Source organism: Adiantum capillus-veneris, chromosome 10, assembly GCF_014529385.1.
Source record: "Adiantum capillus-veneris isolate H3 chromosome 10, ASM1452938v2, whole genome shotgun sequence".
Classification (NCBI taxonomy): Eukaryota; Viridiplantae; Streptophyta; class Polypodiopsida; order Polypodiales; family Pteridaceae; genus Adiantum; species Adiantum capillus-veneris.
The window spans coordinates 31,569,225-31,587,976 of record NC_140940.1 but is presented as its reverse complement, the minus strand read 5'-3'; the positions used below and the strand labels follow the sequence as shown (position 1 = coordinate 31,587,976).

The 18,752-nt window shown below is 43.7% G+C and overlaps 1 protein-coding gene across 1 annotated transcript; it reads right to left on the bottom strand.

Moving 5' to 3' along the window:
* Nucleotides 1-1,540: 1,540 nt before the first annotated feature.
* On the bottom strand, nt 1,541-3,245 carry LOC147448649 (Pyridine nucleotide-disulfide oxidoreductase family protein). Its single transcript, XM_086521199.1, has one exon. It carries the CDS (start codon nt 3,124-3,126, stop codon nt 1,684-1,686), a length of 1,443 nt encoding a protein of 480 aa, XP_086377325.1. The 5' UTR covers nt 3,127-3,245; the 3' UTR covers nt 1,541-1,683.
* Between the last annotated feature and the right edge of the window lie 15,507 nt (nt 3,246-18,752).

Here is an 18,752-nt window from a genome sequence, read left to right as displayed (position 1 = left end):
GGTGCATGAGACAACCCTGCCTTATAGATCTCATCAATCTTGTGACTTTTGTTAGTTCCCCATTTCTGACAAAAGCATTTCCAAATAAACACATGAACAAATTTAATAAACCTTTTGCCTAAACCCATATCAAATAGTGACTACAGGATAAATTCCCACTTCATTCTATCATAGGCCTTGTCAAAAACAACTTTGAAGAAGAAGAAGCCCTGTTCATTTTCCAAAGCATGTTCCATGCCCTCCCAGAGGGTGATGATAGCATCTAAGATGAATCTGCCCTTGATAAAACCCTTTTGCTCTTGTAGAATGAAGCTGTTCATGAGAGGGCTGAGTCTCCTAGCTAAGGAGAGGGCAAACACTTTATGTGTAGAAGTCAGACAGGTAACGGGTCTCGATAATGGGTTTCCAATTGCTGAGGTCCTCCCTACCTCCTTTTTTATGGATGAGTTTTAACTACTCGAGTGTTAACACAAGCAAGAAGAGCTCCCAATCTAACAGCTTCTTTCCACACTAGGATCAGATAAGGAGCCTCTTTAGTCTTCAGTACAATCAAAACTGCACAGAAATTTTCCTCCAGTGCACTTCATTTGTTTTAGCATAGCCAAGTCTTTTACAAGATCTAAAAGCCCACTATCTTCCTCTCTCCAATGTTACACTGTGGCACATTAATTGGCACGATAATGTTGCAAGAAAACAATCGCAAACCTCTCTTCAGAAATTTCATGAAAAATGCTGCTTGCGTGACCAACAAGCCCCTTGATGCCCGCAGGCTGAGTGGCCTCTGGAGTAGAGCTTGTGCTACATTTCTCTTGTCCCCGCACCTCGCCTAGAAACAAATTCAATGTTAAAAAGGCCACTATGCCAACTGGCACGACAGTCCTTCACAATAACATCAATTGTAGGAAATTGACAATACAGGCATGAAAATGAGAGTGCCCCAATGCTTCCAAATTAAAATCCATGGCTACATTGAAGGCACACTAAGTGTAACCGGGTGTACACGTCCTGCATCAAGAAAAAACAGCGTAGATATGCATAGTGAAGTAAATGAGCACAGGCCTGAAATTGAAAAATTTACAAAGCATTCCCAAGGCAAAAAGCAAAGGTCTACTTGTTGCTTTGCATCCAAAGTCATCATTCAGGAAAAAAGCAACACTGAACACATGTGCAAGTAACAAACAGGTACGGAAAGTTCACCAACCAATTGTGCACAAACTCTCTAAAGAGTTGACAATCTCAAACACAACTTGCCGCGAGATTTGAAGTGCTAAAAATGCTCGATAATAATAGTCCAGTTGACAAAAGAGCAAGCACAATTCTGTCGCTTGTCACTAGCAACCACCATTGATTTGTGTGTATGCAAGTGAAAGTGGGTACACTTACCGTACAGTAAGGAAGGCCAATGAGTAGCTACCCATTGCTAGATCCTCCAAAATTGAACCTGGAATTAAGGTCCATTGGGACACATCTATTACTTTCATGATGTTCATTGTCAATACCTGAAGTCAAATACCGAACTTTGCAAGCTTTTAACACACAATTAAACTGAACAATTTATGAAAACCATTTCCTCTGGACCTTCATATACTAACATTGTGTGCAGGCAACACAGCACTGACTGCATACTATAAATTCATAGATACAAAACCACCTGTACATACATCAGGTGTAGGCCGATGCAGCTTACAATGAGACTTTCCTCATCTCTTTCCTAAGGGCATTTGCTCTAACAAGGCTACCAATGGTGTTAAAAGCAAGTTTGAGATCATCCAGCGGGTTTCCAGGCACAACAGTCTTGTAGAGATAACTATCGAAAGTCATCTTCTGCACATACTCATCTGCACAAAGCTCAACGAAGGCTTCTCGAGCTGGGTTAGATCGGTAAAACAGCTTTTGAAGAATATCCAAGACCTTGTAAGTAGGCCAATAGGTCTTGTCCCACTTCTCCAAATATACTCGCAGATGAGACTCACCAATCATCCGTGTACCGCGTGCAGAGCCCTCGACAATAGCCTCTGCACACATGCGACCTGATTTTGCTGCAAAGTATATGCCCTCACCAGAGCATTTTGTCACATACCCTGCTGCATCGCCTACCAATGCAGCTCTGTCCTTCACCCTGCGAGGCCGAGGGTGCTCTGGAATAGGATGAGCCTCAACCCTAATTATCTTTCCACCTGCAATTTTCTCCTTAGCCCTATTTCTAGTGGCTGTTTGATACTTCTTGATGGCAGGCTTGTTGATGACAGTCCCTGTACCGACAGCAACGTGGTCGCACTTAGGGAAAACCCACCCATAGAAATCAGGGGAGACATCATCACCCACATACATTTCCGCCAGGTCCTCATAGTATGTCATCTTGTCCTCAGGAATTTTAATTCTCTCTTGAAAAGCAATTGCATAGTCATACTCACCTGCGTCAATGTCTTTGGCCACTCGGCTGTTGGCTCCATCAGCACCAATCACAGCATCCACCTCCAGGGTGGTCGGTACGCCTTGTCTAGATACCCCATCATAAAGAGTGTACTTCAACACATAAGGGCTTTCCTTGTCCTTGGGCAGATCCATGCCCAAGAAGAGTCCATTGATGACTTTGGCACCATAGGACCCTGCTCGCTCTCTAAGATAGCTGTCAAGCACCTCTCTGCGAACCATGCCAATGTACTCTTTCTCATTTAGAGTTTTACCCACATCTACAGCCACATTGGAAGGGGAGATCATCTTCATTTTAGTAACCCTTCTGTCAATGATGTCCATTGGGAGGTCAAATTCGCCCACCATGCAGATGGGTATGGCACCACCACATGGTTTTGCATTGTCGAGCTTCCTCTCAATGAGGAACGTCTCAATGCCACCCTTGGCAAGGGTTTCCGCGGCACAACCACCAGCAGGGCCGCCACCAATCACAGCCACGCGCAAGTTCCTTCCTTCGAGCTTTGGGCTGTTGATTGCAGCTTGGATGGATAGAGATCTGCTTCGGGAAGAGCTTTCTGTGCTTGCAAATCTGGGTAAAAATGTGCATTCGGAAGAAGAGGAGGCACGCAGGCCATCATATTTCTTAATGTTGGTGGCAGCAGAAGAGGATAAGGAGCACGACGATGAAGCAGAGAGGAGGGAGGACGCCATGACCGCTGCACAAAGGACGGGACACGGTCTCTAGCGCCTCTTCAAACCCCTTCTCTACCTACGGCGATTACAACATGGAACAGACAGTAAATACTGGGAGTGTGTGTAATCTGCTCTTGCATGCAGAGATCTCTATCGGACGGCTTTGATGGTTTGAAGATAAGGCTTCGTTATAGTCTCAATAGTAGCTCTGAGCGCACATCCTTCGTGGAACAGCATGGTTGAAGAATAAAAGGAAGCCCTGATTTCCGAACCCGTCATCGAACGGGCGGCCTCTTATCCCCGGACAAGCACCATGTCCGCGACCTTTTCAACGCAAAACCGGGAAAGAAGGGAAAGACTTGAACTCGTGAGTGCTATGGCCACGAGGCCAATCCTCATTTGTTGAAGGATGGATGTCAGCTGTTAGTTTTGAGCTTGCTCATTCGCAGTGTGAAACTAAATGTGCATGCAAAACGAGAGAGACTTGAGGGCTAGTGTGCAGTCTTAACCCGCCCTTAAGCCTCTAAGACATCTCAAAACACCATATGTTCCTCTATTCTTGTGTTAATTCTTCCTACATTCCCTTCAACACAAACTAGGACCAAAACTATTGCAAATTCTTCCTGCGTTTGTTCCTCTAGTGTTCTTAGTAGCAAGCTCTTGGACATGATGGCATCCATATTGTGTCAAGACTATCTAGTTCCATAAGCTCTCAAAGTTTGGTAAGAAACCTTGAGAGTAAGAGCTCTCCTTGCCTTCATGAACTCTCTGTAAGGTGTGAGCTTTGTCCTAGAGTCGCTAGAGTATGAGTCAATGATAGAAGAGGTGGAATTATTCCACTTGTAGTGGTGCAAGGTTGTAGAGCTTCTTAAAGCTCATTTCATGAATAAGCAAATCCATTCCATATTTGCATTACATTTCTCTTGTTTATTTGTGAGCTTGTGATGGGTTAGCGAACAACTCGAGATTGTGTTTATGAGTCCAAGTTAATCTATCTTGGAACCTAATTCTCTTGAGTAACAATCTAGCCTACACCCACTCACTTGTGTTCATTATGTTTGTCTTCCATCCACCCTAGCTAGCTCGATCCCATTCCCATCAAGTGGTATCAGAGCTTTAATGTGCTAGTTAGGATTGTTGTTATGCATTTGTGTGTTAGCGATTAGCATCTCTATTAGAGTAATTAGTATTTCTTAATCATCATTATGATCCATTGGTATTTTTCATAACTAGTTGCATCCCTCACTAATTAAGCCCCAGTCTAGCTTTGTGTGGGCATGTCCTTGGCACACCCAAGATGCCACTACCCTCCATTTGCTAGGTAGGCTTGATTAGGGAGAGAATTAGTATCCAATTATGTGTTTGCATTTAGGTTGTTTTGTGCCGGTTTTTTAGTGACTTGCATATTCAATTAGTCTTTCCCTTGTTGCATTCATCAAGCATTAATCATCTCATCCCAAAGCTCTCCTGGCAAGCTCTTCATAGAGCCCTTGATTTCCCCATTCCAATATCGGGAGCTCCCTCAATCTCATCACCATTTTTATGCTATAATTGGGTGTGTGTGCATTTTGTGTCTGTAGCAACAAGACCAGAGAGCCTAAGTGTGTGTGTGTGTGTGCGCGTGTGTGGGGTGAGCATTAAATGCTAAAACCTTTTCTTTTTTAAAGGTCACACTCCCTTGTTGAAACCTTGGGAACACCCTATTTATAGGGCTTTGACCACCTTTTGAGGGGCCACACACTCAGTTCAAACCGGGCGCCCATTCGGCGGACATGGAGGAGATCCCAAACCAAATTGGAGACCGTTGTCGGGTCCAACTGGACTGATCGATCGACGGTGCTCAGATGCAGCTTCCTCCGAGCAGCCAGTCCTATCGCCCTTGGTTGATTAGCTCTTCCCCACCCGCCCTGTATTGATTGGCTACTCAGGAATGCGCTTCGTCTCAGTCCAGCCAGTCACGGACCCACCTTGTTGATTTGAAACAGACTATAAGACTGTTCGGGTTCGGGCAAGTCCCTTGTTCTCATGCCAAGTGCCTTGGTCTCACGGACCCGATAGCCCTGGTTAGCACGACCATATTGTAGAGTGGCCAACAAGTATATGGAAAATCCAAGAAAAAAGCATTGGGAAGCAGTGAAGCATATCTTGAGATACATCAAGGGTTTAGCCAGCAAGTGCCTACATTTTGGGAACAGTGATGCATCCATAGTTGGATACACTAATTCGGATCATGCGGGTTGTGTAGAAACTAGGAGATCCACATCTGGCTTTCTTGTTTGTTGGAGCGGCAGTCTCTTTGGAGATCATGTCTCCAAAATTTCACTTTGTCTTCCACCATTGAGGCTGAGTATGTTGCAGTTTCTAGTGCTAGCAAGGAAGTTGTATGGTTATCTCGTCTTGTGGGAGATTTTGGTATACACCAGACTCCAATGTTACATTGTAGCAACCAGGGTGTGATTGCGTTAGAAAAGAACCCCGTATTTCATTCCAAGTCAAAACACATCGAGGTCAGGTATCATGTGATACGAGATATTTTGGCTAGCAAATGCATTGAGTTAGCCAAAGTTCACATGGATGATAACCCCGCAGATGCTCTTACGAAGAGCTTAGCTATAGAGAAGTTTGCACATTGCATTGAGATGATGGGCATAGGGTGAAGCCTCATGATGCTTCAAATTTGTATAGGTTTGTACTAACATAGGCCACTTGGGCCACTATAACCTTCAAGTGGGGGACTGTAAGGGTGCAGGTCATACTGGGGCGCCGCCCATCATGTACGTCAACCTTATTCTTTAATACATAAAGTAATAAGGAGCAGTGGTGTATTATCCACTATATCTCCACCCATAGCATAGCGTACTCTCTCATGCACTTGCACTCCTGCACCCACACTCTCACACATCCGCTCCGCTTCACAATCATCCAACCAAGGCTTACTGGTGAATCAAGGCTTTGACTTTGAATTCGTACCTCTTGGGGATATGGAGGAAGTTATGGAGGACACAAGGGCTTCAGAGTGAGATGAATTGCACGACAACCATGGGTTCATTGACATGCACGAATGCAATGCCCTAATCTACTGCACAAAAAATTTGGCGGTTATCAATGCAAATTTGACTGCACTCACAAAGCTTGTCAATAGCTTTATGATGCATAAGGCTTGAGAGAGGTTGCAAGGCCACCATGTAAAGTACATAGATTGAGGGAGATAATTAGGCTTGCATTCATGATGATGGTGAGAATATCATGTGCAACCACACCAAGCACAACTAGGAGACTCAATCCACAAAGAGTCTAAGAACCAATTGGATTGATAATTGAACTACATAGCAAATACATAGTGAGCCATTATATAGGATTTTGGAGGGAGCTTTGGATGACATCAGGGATGCTGGAATGCATGGAGATAGGCCCAAATCCTATATTGGCTATTCATACTTCTGTGTGTGTGTGTGTGTGTGTGTGTGTGTGTGTGGTGTGTGTGTGTGTGTGTGTGTGTGCACGCGCGCAAATACAATGAGTTTGGTGACACGAGGGGAGAGATCCATGGTGCAGGCTTAAGCACAAAACCTAGAAATCCTCCCCTTTTGTGTTTGAGCACATCAAATGTCAAAATCCTTCTAGTGGGGTCTTATTCTCCCATCTAGTGAGAGGCGGAAGTGCAAAACAGGTCGGGTGGCCTCTACACCAAGACTATGCATGATGGCCTCATCATGGGAGGTACACAATAGGGGCACCACCTACCAAGATATGCGGCTAGGACGCGTACATATACACAATCAAACATGCCATGGAAAACAATTTCAAGATCCACGCCCAAGTGTGGGATGGCGTGGTTGGAAAACAAGATGAGAGAAATGGTGAGTAAGTGAGAATGGGCTTGCTACTCGTGCATGTAGTAAGGAAGATAATGAGGTAAGGGAAACATGCAAATATGCTCACTTCTCATACCAGAGGTGGCGAATCCGCACACCTTAAGATGCAAGTAGCAAGATGATAGGAATATGAGAGAGAGAGAGAGAGAGAGAGAGAGAGAGAGAGAGAGAGAGAGAGAGAGAGAGAGAGAGAGAGAGAGAGAGAGTGGTGGGGAATCTGCACACCTCAAGATAAGCAAAATGGAAAGAAACAAGCATAAACCATACTCACAATGAAGTATATCCCAAACGACACAAGGTATAGCACAAAGATGGAGTGTGTTGATTGCTTGCAAAAGATGAATACGATAGGCAGCATAGGGTAAGAAGATGAGAAGGGAACAAGACCGTAGGATAAATAATGGAGGGATGGGAGTTGATGGCAAGGAATATCATGAGTGTAGCCATCATTTTTCTTCTTGAAATCGTGCCTTCAATCCTTCATTACAAGTGTGTGGAGATATGGTGCTCATTTTGTGCATGGTGATGGTGATGGTGTTGTGATTATGTGATTAGGGTTCATGCTACTAGCATGTAGTGTTATAGAATTGATATTTTATTATCTATTGCAGCTGACAGGTGGCAAAAGCATCAGTAGATAATGGATTATGCAGAAGGATGTTACATTTTATGTATATTTGGTTATTCAAGTGCTCCTTATGAGCTTTGGCCAATTATGTCCGATCGGCCAGTTTGTACTCACTTTGAGCATTCAAGAAATCTATAAATTAAATGCGTGCAAGAGGGAAATGCTCACTCTTGCACGAGGGGAGATTGCACCCAGTGTTTGCGTTGTTCTTCTCTCCTCTTCCCTCTTCTCTCTCGCCATGCCGACGTAGCACTCCGGTCTAGGAGGTGCGCCTGCACGCGCTCTTTTATCCTCTCGCGCTCTCAATCTCTCTCTTTGTTCGCGTACGGATTCGATTCTGTGCTATGAGGTTCGTCAGGTATGGGGATTTGCCGATTTATGTGTTGTATGGTGTTATCTTGGATGATTTGCAGGGCAGCCACGCTCCGACAGTAGTAGTGGTATCAGAGCATAGGTAACGCTCTTGGTAACAAGCAGTCATCGAAGACCTGAATTTGGTATCCAAGAAAGGTGCACAATTTGTTTTTCTCGAAATGTAGATCTTTGCAGTTAAGTACCACAGATAAGTGCAATTATACAACTCTAATTAGCTTCATGCGATTTTATCTTGATTGACATGTTTTTGTAAAAATCTTTGAAATTTTTGGGGGGTGCAAGGGAGCCCGATATGATCATGGCAAAATAAGAAATAGGAAATAGGATTTTGTCGTACGTAGCGCTAAAAGAAGCAGAAGAAGTCTGTGTAGTTTGGAAAACAGAGGTGTCTGTGTACAAATCTGGAAGTAGAGAAGAGGAAGTTGATGAGGCAATGATTGAAACTAATCATTGGAGCTAGATCTGAGTTTTTCTTTCTTTTGAATCGGTGGAGTCTACAAAGAAGTCTGGAATGAGGTAAAGCTTTGGAAAGAGAGCGTTCTCTATGTATGGAAGTTCTCTACAAGGGAAGCAAGGATCTGCTGGCCCGATCTCGATTCCATCAAGCCATGAAGACACCATCATTTTCGGGCTAATTCAGTGCTATAAACTGTTCGGGGGCTGATTCATGGCATGGCCATATAGGAGGCGGCTCAATAGGTGGATACCCAAGCTACACACACACACACACACACACACACACACACACACACACACACACACACACACACACACACACACGCACATGCAAGCCATCATAGGCCGCCAGTTCTCACTGCCGCCAGACTCTTTCTCTCACAGTGTCGCGCACACACACACGTCACCTCGTCATCAGGTTATTCTGTCCCTCACTTGCCAACCAGTAGCCGCCATGCAGCCTAACACCATCTTCACGGCTGTGGTTGCAAGCTCACCCAGCTACGTCATCTGGAGAAAAACTCTCTCTCTCACTCAACTCTCGGCCGCCAGCAGCCATCCACTCACTCTTTATCCCTCATTGCCTACACCAACCACGTCAGCAGAGTCTCTCGACTCTGACTCTCTTTCTCTTTCTCTGGCCAACTAGCCGCGGCACACCACACAGACGGTTGTCTGTTGTCTTGACTCCTGCTTACAACAACCACAAAAATAAAAATAAAAAAATAACGGGTGCCGCAAAGACCATGCACACTCTGGTCAAAGCAGAGGCCCTCGGCATTTTCCAAGTTTGTCTGCGTTCGTTGGATTCCCCATGCAGCAGGTGCCGCCCTTTGCATTTCGATCACCCAGTTGCCCCTTTCGCATGCAAAGGCACCCAGAATTTCAGGCTCTCTGTCAACAACATGTAGCGTCCATCTTCAGTGTGGTTTGCCAATCCACACACACACACAACTGGAGGTCGCCGTTACTCTCTGCAGCTGTGACAAGGACGCATTTTTGTTTTTTTTTCTCTATTGCACATCAGGTGCATGCCCCTCTCTCTCTCTGCCCCTCGTTTACTACACAAGGCGCACACACGCCCATGACTCCAACCACCCTCATGCAGAGGAGTTGTTTCTCTTTCTCTCTCTCTCTCTCTCTCCAATACCCTCAACTGCAGCAACCATACAATCTTTCTCTCTCTCTGACCTCCTGGCAGGCAGACTGCAGTACCAGTTTCTCTCTCTCTCTTACTTTCTCTATCTCTCACACCTTTCTCGGGCAGTCCTTTGTTCTACGTCATCCACACCCTCTTCTGTGGTCGACCATTCGCTGTAACGCCCACACATATGCATGGCTATCCACCCGAACCACCCGTCCCACTTGCATGCAGTGGCTGGCAGTTATCTGCACTCTCCTCCCTCCATAGTTAACCTTGCGTCCTTGTTTTCCCCCACCCCAAAACTTCTGCAGACCCCACCCAATATCCTGTAGATGTTTTCCTTGCAGCTAGCGGGCCTACTTAGTCCACCAAGCCCCTGCATTCGAGATGCCAAAGAACACACCCCACCCAGCCCCCCCCCCCCCCGCCTTGACGGTCGTCCTCAACCATATTTGGGCTTGCCTTCCTCTTCCAGCACCATCAACCTCTCCGCAATACAACCACCTGCCACTGTGCTATGCCATGCAAAGATCCTCCTCCTCGTCACCTGACTCGACAACTAGCACCGAAGGCCACTGGATTCATGTCCTCATTACCTGCTACATCAACTCTCTTTCCAATATTTCTTTGAGCAACCAACCTGAGTCAACCGACTCTCTCTCATCGAATTACATGCAGCCAGGACCAGAACATGGTTACCAACAACAACAGCCCCACGTACCGTTGGGGGTGAGTGGTGCCCAAAGTGGTGCAGGATAGAGGCACCACACTACATCCCTTTCTCTCTCTCTTTCTCTCTCACCCCAGTTCCCTGCGTCCTGCAGCAGCACACATACAAAGGAGACAGCTAGAATTACATATTATTGGCAAGTGTCAGGTGCAGTAATGGTGTGACTTGACCTAACAAAGAGAGCACGGTGCCACTCAGAGAGTTGGCAGAGAAGGCCAAGTCTCTTAGTTGAGAGCAGCTTGCAGCTAGCGACTGAGGGACGCTGCTGCTGAGATTATTATTTTGCAGGAAGAGGGCTTCCAATTTAGAAAGGCTTCCGCAGGTGTGTGGAATCCCACCGTGTAGACCGTTGTAGCTCAGGTCCAGAATCTGCAAGCTGGAGAGACTTCCCAAAGGTTCGGGGATGGGACCGTCAAAGGAGTAAGAGACAAATCAAGAATTCTGAGATAGGAGCATATATAAGGCTAAGGCGGCAGGGATGGAGCCAACGAAGTAGTTTCCGGACAGATTGAGGGAAGCAAGGCCTTGAAGAGAGGCACGGGCAGGGCTAGAGGCTGTGCCATGCAGGGCGAGGTCTGGCAGGGAGATGGACGAGACCTTAATGGAGGTGTGCGGAAGGCAGGTTATGCCGTACCAAGAGCAGCTGCTGTTGGAGAGGGAAATGCTCCAGCCCATGAGGGCTTGATAGGGATCTCTTGTAATGGCCTACTTCAAGGCAATCAACGCTTGGGCATCACCAGCCACCTCCTCCCACCTTAAATTTGTGGAGCTACTGGTTGCAGCTACACTACTACATTGCATGCTCATGAGACCCACCGTTAGCAGCAAATCATCGTGCCACCGTTGTTCGCGAAGTGACATCCCCACATCTGTCTTTCTATATAGTTATTATAGCTCACCGAAATCTTCATCTCCATATCTAGAAAGCAACACGTCCACCTTGCTCTGTGACCACTTTGTCCAAATTCATCCAATTACAGCTAGGCTATACCACATGATTTTCTTCGTGTTTCCGTCCATCAATTTAGGTTATCCATTAGTGGGTGTTGCCTTTTGAAGACGCCTCATAAAATATTTCATTTCATTTTTCTCTATGGCTCTCTCAACTTTAATGACCTTGCCGGTCAATACACCTCCGCTATAGGTGAACTCTAAAGTTTGCCGTGAAGTTTGCTTCTTTCAATACCGCGTCTTTGAATTATTGAACTCAATGATCTCCCTCTCTAAATATCCCCCATTATTTCCTCTTCTCAAGAAACTCTCCTACTGTCTGTTCACTTCTAGTTAGCACAAACAACCTAAGGCATCTCTCATCATGCTATCTCCTCACTCTAATCAATAGTCTAAAATCACTCTCTAAATAGACAATAAAGGTGGCATCATATCTCATAGTATACGGGACGATGCCATACTGTGATCTAGCTTTATCTTGGTACCTATATCTTGGCCTCTGCTCATATCCCTATCCCTTTACCCCCCCTTCCCCCCCCCCCCCCCCCCCCCCTCTTTAATTACATTGCCAATACACCCCATCAACAACTACAATCTGGCTAGATAATAATATATCCACAAATCTAACTAAAAGCACTATGAGTAACATTAATGAATGATACAAATTTGTGATGGGTAACAACACAAATTTACGCAGCAAGTGTTTCGAACGCAATGGATTATATCACACTATTGGCAGACACTTTATTTTACTGAAGATTTTGATGGTATTATGTCGGTACGTAGCATAATATTTTAAACACCTTTGTGATTCCTAGCAATGATATTAGTATTTTATATTCAGTTCGTTAATGCTAGCACAAGTTAGTACAAAATGTTCTATGCTCATACTCCTACTGCCAGCTTGCTCGATAACCATGTTTTGCAACTTCCTCTAATTATGACCCGGCTCTATTGCATGCTCTTTCTCAGATTCCTTGTATCGATCAACATTGTCAAATATCCTGCATTCTTAATTAGGGACTTAAAATTTGTTAGACTTCTCAAACTGTGAAGATTTTTGGGGTTTTCTCCTTTCGAATAGCTCATTATTACATTTTGTTGTACATTAGCGCTACTCCGCACCATTATGTTTAGTTCGTTTACCACAATTTTAAGGAAATAAACGTATCTGTCTTGCTTGATCGTAATCAAATGATTTTTATCATGATCTTCATTTGTTTTTGTTACATTTCTCTACCTCATCTAAGGATTCACAAAAACCTATCCAGACCATAATGCGAGGACATCAGATAAGGATCTCTTTACTTTGCAAACTCATTTTTACAGCTTTCGTACTAATCTCCTAACCATATTTTATTCGATTTTATGATACCCTCTTACACTGATAAGGTCATGCCCTCTAATTGTATTGAAAGAAATTTTGCTGAGATGATTTGTCAGTAAGCTATGCAGCTACTCACGCGAGCTAAGGTGCTCTGCAATAGTGCAAACTCATTTGCAAGTCCATTGGTGATATACTTCATTGTGATGTCGACAACGTAGTAGATATACTTTTTTTCTCCTTTATATCATGTCTAGTCCATTGGTCACAAGCACACAGATTCGCCGGTTTAGGCAATGTGCAAATGCTCATCTTACTGCCGACTTGTCGATTTAGGCAGCACATTGATGACTAGCAGATTCATGATTTTTAAACTTATACAAAATGCAGATTCGTCGGTTTAGGCAGCATTAGTGCAGATTCGCCGATTTAGGCAGCACGTCTTATTGGTGTAGATTCGCCGATTTAGGCAACACCAATCACAAAATCATGCTGCAGTGGCTGGCCACCATTGTAACTGGTATGATTTTGTTACCCGGGTACATAATGAAAGTGATTTGGATTTGGACTTGTGGAATTGATATTGGATTGGGATTTGGTATATGATGGTTATTTTATCACGACAGTGTGTATGTGATGAGACTTGACATTATGAGATTGATGATGAGTGTGACCAATGATATCCTGATTCATCAGGGTATGACATATATTGCTTATTCTAGTGGTATGGGACACTAGAATAGGTAGTATGTGGATGACGGCTGGCATAAGCAAATATTGTCTAAATTTTATATTATTAAAAAAAAAACTATTTGATACAGATTTCTAATCATTGTTTTTGACAAGTATTGTTTGCAGATTTTTATCTTCGCAACTAAGGACAGTTGCTTTCCAACGGAGAGGTATGTTATAGAATTGATATTTTATTATCTATTGCAGCTGACAGGTGGCAAAAGCATCAGCAGATAATGGATTATGCAGAAGGATGTTACATTTTATGTATATTTGGTTATTCAAGTGCTCCTTATGAGCTTTGGCCAATTATGTCCGATCGGCCAGTTTGTACTCACTTTGAGCATTCAAGAAATCTATAAATTAAATACGTGCAAGAGGGAAATGCTCACTCTTGCACGGGGGGAGATTGCACCCAGTGTTTGCGTTGTTCTTCTCTCCTCTTCCCTCTTCTCTCTCGCCATGCCGACGTAGCACTCCGGTCTAGGAGGTGCGCCTGCACACGCTCTTTTATCCTCTCGCGCTCTCAATCTCTATCTTTGTTCGCGTACGGCTTCGATTCTGTGCTATGAGGTTCGTCAGGTATGGGGATTTGCCGATTTATGTGTTGTATGGTGTTATCTTGGATGATTTGCAGGGCAGCCACGCTCCGACAGTAGCATGTAGCACGAGGGTGTGTATGTGTAGGTGTGTAGGTATGTGGGTATGGGATAGTGTACATATGGGGTAGTGTGTGTGTGTGTGTGTGTGTGTGTCGTTAGAGAGGCCTCCTTTTATAGGCCAAGAGAGTGATTATGGAAGAGATTATGAGCAAGAGGAGTTATTACAAAGTAACCTTAGTTAGGGGCATTACCCCAATGAGAGAGATCTGTGTGCCCTGCTTATTAACCAATTTCCTCCTAATCGCCTTCACTAAGAGCTTCCTTATAATATTTGAGAGAATCTTGATAAAATAAGAGAAAATATAGCAATAATGGAGAGAAACCTATAAGAAATTATGTGTGTGGAGTTGGATAATCATGACTTCTTCCCATGTGGACAGATAGGCTCCACCATTTTGGCCATATCTCCTAAATCGTAGCTTCAAAAATTATTAAAAGAATAGGGGCAGAAAGATCAGCTCAATGCCTACAATTTTGCTATTGTAAAGTTTTTCCAATTCGTAATGTAAAAAATAGAGAAAAATCCCACAAAAATATGTGTCCGTCTTTTTCCTTCCAAAAGTCTTCCAGGTGATCCCCTCTTGACTCCATGTGCAATCCTTGTGTCCACAATTGAATTATGCTTGAATTTGATAATATTTTGTTGACTCCAACTCCATAATGCATAAGGTTCTCCTCCCTTTCACTATTGACTTTTATTCTTCACCTGTAGTGATCGTCGGGTAGAATCTACATCCAGTGAAATTTTCTTTGTTTTCATAGGGGTTGTTCCTACCTCTCCTTATTTTCAAGATCCAAATGTGTCAAAACCATAGCTATGTACAAAATATATACATAGATTTAATGCATTAGATCCCTCCTCCTCCGCGAAGCCTTGAAGCCTTGCCAATCAAGTGCATACAAAGAGAGAGATGGTCTAAAATTTGAAAACGGCCCTCATTAGCCCTCCCCCTGAAGCTAGAGGCATTCATGCCTCTAGTCCATAATTTAGTTGATTGAGTAGTAGAGGAGTCGATATCTAGTTGCCTTTTGAAATAGCCATTGCATCTGGCCATTAGTGAGATCTCTAGGACATTGACCTGTTCTCAAGAAAAGCAATACGTCTTGACAAGGCTCCTTGACTAGAGCATCAATGATCAACAAGTCAAACTGCATTTGAGTAAATGGGAAGCCTACGGCTTCCAAAATTTTGTGCCAATATCCACCAAGATCCCAGTTAAAGGATAGGATAGTCACCTACAATGTCCTAAGCAATAAGACTTCTTGCTTCGTGCCAAAAAAGATAGGATTGGTAACCACCATAAGTGAAAGGATAATTGAGTACTTTAGCTCTCTCCAAGAAGACAATACTTAGAATCATGATCCCCAAGATTGTACCAAGAGTCCTCCATCTATGGCTTCCTTGTTGATGTGGCAAGTCCCAGTTTTCTTCTGAACCTAGTTTACCGCTATTATTGAAGCGAGCAAAAGAGTCACTATCCTCTTGGGTGTTGTCAAAAAGGTCCATTTACTTTCCTGACATTGGTAATAATCCATTGACCTTGCAGCTCAAAGACAAGCTTGAGACATGTTGTACCAAAGTGCATAGCATATACAAAAGATAGACTGCAATCCACATGTTGAAAAACACTTCATCTCAACTATATGCATGCAAGACCATATTGTCATCTTTCTCACATTGGGATCCATTTTCTGTGACCATCCCTTGTGCTAAGGGTTCTTGAAAGCTTTTCTTAAATGCATCTAACACAATATGATCAAACATAATCTCTATATCTAGGTTGCCAAACCTAGATTGCCAATAAATTGCCACTCCATCCATTTGCTTAAGAATCTCCTTAGGGTGGACTTCACAATCCCACTGCTTGGTAACAACCATTCCAGTTTGGTATGAAATTTCTTCCTTTGATTGGTGTAGTGCCAAAGACTTCATGCTTCCTTCTTGCAATTGTATATCTGCTGGATCCATCTTGTTGTGGTCTGTGAGAACGAGACCCATGATTTCAAAAAACTTTTCACTATCATTCATTGTTGTAGATTCTTCCTCCAATGCTGTAGTAGAACTGTTAAAGAGATCATATGCAGTAGTCTCTAGGTCCTTTCATTTTTGCTTACCAGTCTTCGTGCTGTATAGAATGTCCTTGTCCTTTCTATCTTGCATCTTGAGAATTCGTGTGTCTAAATATTGCTTTGCTCTCATAGCCATGAGCCATGGTCTCTCTAGTATAATTGGGTAGATCTCCCCCTTAGGGACCTTCGAGTTCTGCATAGAAACATCATTCACAAGATCACAAAATTTTGTAGGCTCGCCAATTAGAACAATACTTTACAATTTGAGGCTGATGGTAATCATGTGTTACTATTTGGGAAATGTGATATCCCTTCTCATTTTTACATCTAAGTTGGATTTACTTCAAAAAGAAAATGAAATAGAGGACATTTGTTTGTATTACTACTTGTCCGCTCTTTCTATTCTAAAAGATAAAAAGTCTGATTTTGTTTCTCAGTGCGATGAACTGAATTGCATATTGCACAACTATCAAATTGTTTTCCACAAGATTTCACCTCAACTTTACCTCACAGAGGGAAATACAACATAGTACAAACGTAGTGAAAATTGATAATTAGATATCTATTGCAGTTGACAAGTGGAAAAGTATATGCGAACACTGGAAAATGCAAAAGGATATCAAGTTTATTGACATTGTATTATTAAAGAGCTCGTTGGAATTTCAATGCAAAGGGACCCACTTGAATACTTTTGCAGAGAGAAAAAGACATGTTTTTGTGGAGTTTTTGGCATCCACCTCCCATCTGAATTCGAAAAAATGTTCTTCACAAAAGTTGTAGCTCGTGAGCTGAAAAATATGCTCAAATGTTTTCATAATTTTTGGAGATATTTTCGAGGAGATATGATCAAAATGGTGGACCATAATCTGCCTATTCACACCACAAAAGAATAGATCATTTTCAACACTCCTCATCCCCTATTCACATTGCATCCATTAGAACTCTTGAGGGCTCCCTCTTCTCCCTTGTAAACAATCAAGAGTTAGGGAGTGAAGTCATGTTAGTGGGAGGGAGTAAGAATAGAGAGGACCAATTTCTTTGTATGTGTTGGGAAAGCTCTAGCTAAATTGGCAAGCGCACACATTTGCAAGCCTATGATAATCTAGTGTACACATATTCTACTCATCAAGAAAGGGTTTCGAATGAATTAAGAAGGTGTTAAAGGCTTCTAATTGTTTGCTTCTTTGTGACAAAGCAACCTTGTACTTGTGGGCATATCATTGGAGAGGAGGAAAGGGGAACACACCCGGAACACAACAAAATGCCTCCCTATAGCCCATGGTATACATAACGCCCCAATCCACTAGAGTTCACCTTCAAAACTCACACAACTCACAAGCAGTCTTCTATTTGCACACGACCATACGCACACATGAGTTGCAACACACCGAACAAGCCCAATCATCTCGCTCTGCTCAGTTCACAGTCTTCCACATGCACATAGCCTCTCTCTATCTCTCTTTGCACAATAGACCTCCGAGGGACACACTTGCCAACACTCGCCCGAAAACACACACACATACAGATAAGAGAAGGGAGAATTGACACAAAATAAACCACAATGATGGTTTTACTACAATCAGAAGAACCACGTACAAATCTCTACTCTGTTGACATAGCTTCGACGAGCTCCAACACATGAATCGGCTCCCACACAACCGTGGAGCAAAAAAATTCAAAGGCCTCCTTGGTCTACAAAAAAGACCCCTCGTTGATCTGGACCAAAGACCCCAAAAATGGGCAAAAATGTTGTTTTATAGAGATTCATTGGCCCTTTTTAGTAAGCCAAGGACCACCAAACAAGTGTCCCCATCGATTAAGTAAGCTTCCATGTGAGTTGCCTCTTGGTAGGCCTTGACTCTCTCTCTCTCTCTCTCTCTCTCTCTCTCTCTCTCTCTCTCTCTCTCTCTCTCTCTCTCTCTCTCTCTCTCTCTCTCTCTCTCTCAGCACCATGGACATGGCCCCTTACACTAGCGCTAGCACTAGTGGGGTCCCCCCTTTTATATTCCAAAAATATTGACCCATGCGGGCACGGGATAGGCCATGTGCCATGTCATCATCTCACCTGATCACCCCACTCCATCAATCGACAGCACCACCCAACAGCGCCAACGTCGGGCCGCCGTGTGCTCAGAGCACCACCGTAACAACATTGTTGTGCACACACCAAAACCGAGAGCTCCAAGGAGCTCTCACTCTCCAACTTCATGCCTCCAATGGGGCGTCCACCCTAGGTTAAATACCCTGTAAGTCTGGCCGCCCACCCCACATGTGGGTTCAATGTGTTTGACATGTTGCGGCATCTAGAGCTCCAACCCTCCAAGGCCTCAACTTCATCCAAAAAAACTTTTAAGAAAACCCTTTTTCTCCTCAGCTTTGGATTATCCCCATCAATTGCCTGCCAATCCAATTCACAAACCAGAAAAGCTAGTTGAAACCCCTCCTTCTCGTCTTCAAGCCGTCCAATCTTGGTCACCTTCTGAGACTCTGAAGCCCACAAAATCGAGCCACCAAACCTGGAAAAAACATCTTCAAATCTGCTCTAGCTCGTTGCCATGCACCTGCTAGACCATACATACTTGCATGCGCCATCTTCTACGGTCAACCAACTTTGGATGCACCATTGTGTAAGGTGCTACTCTTTACATTTTTTTTTGGTCTATCTCTCCATCTATCTCCATGTCTAACCAAATCTAT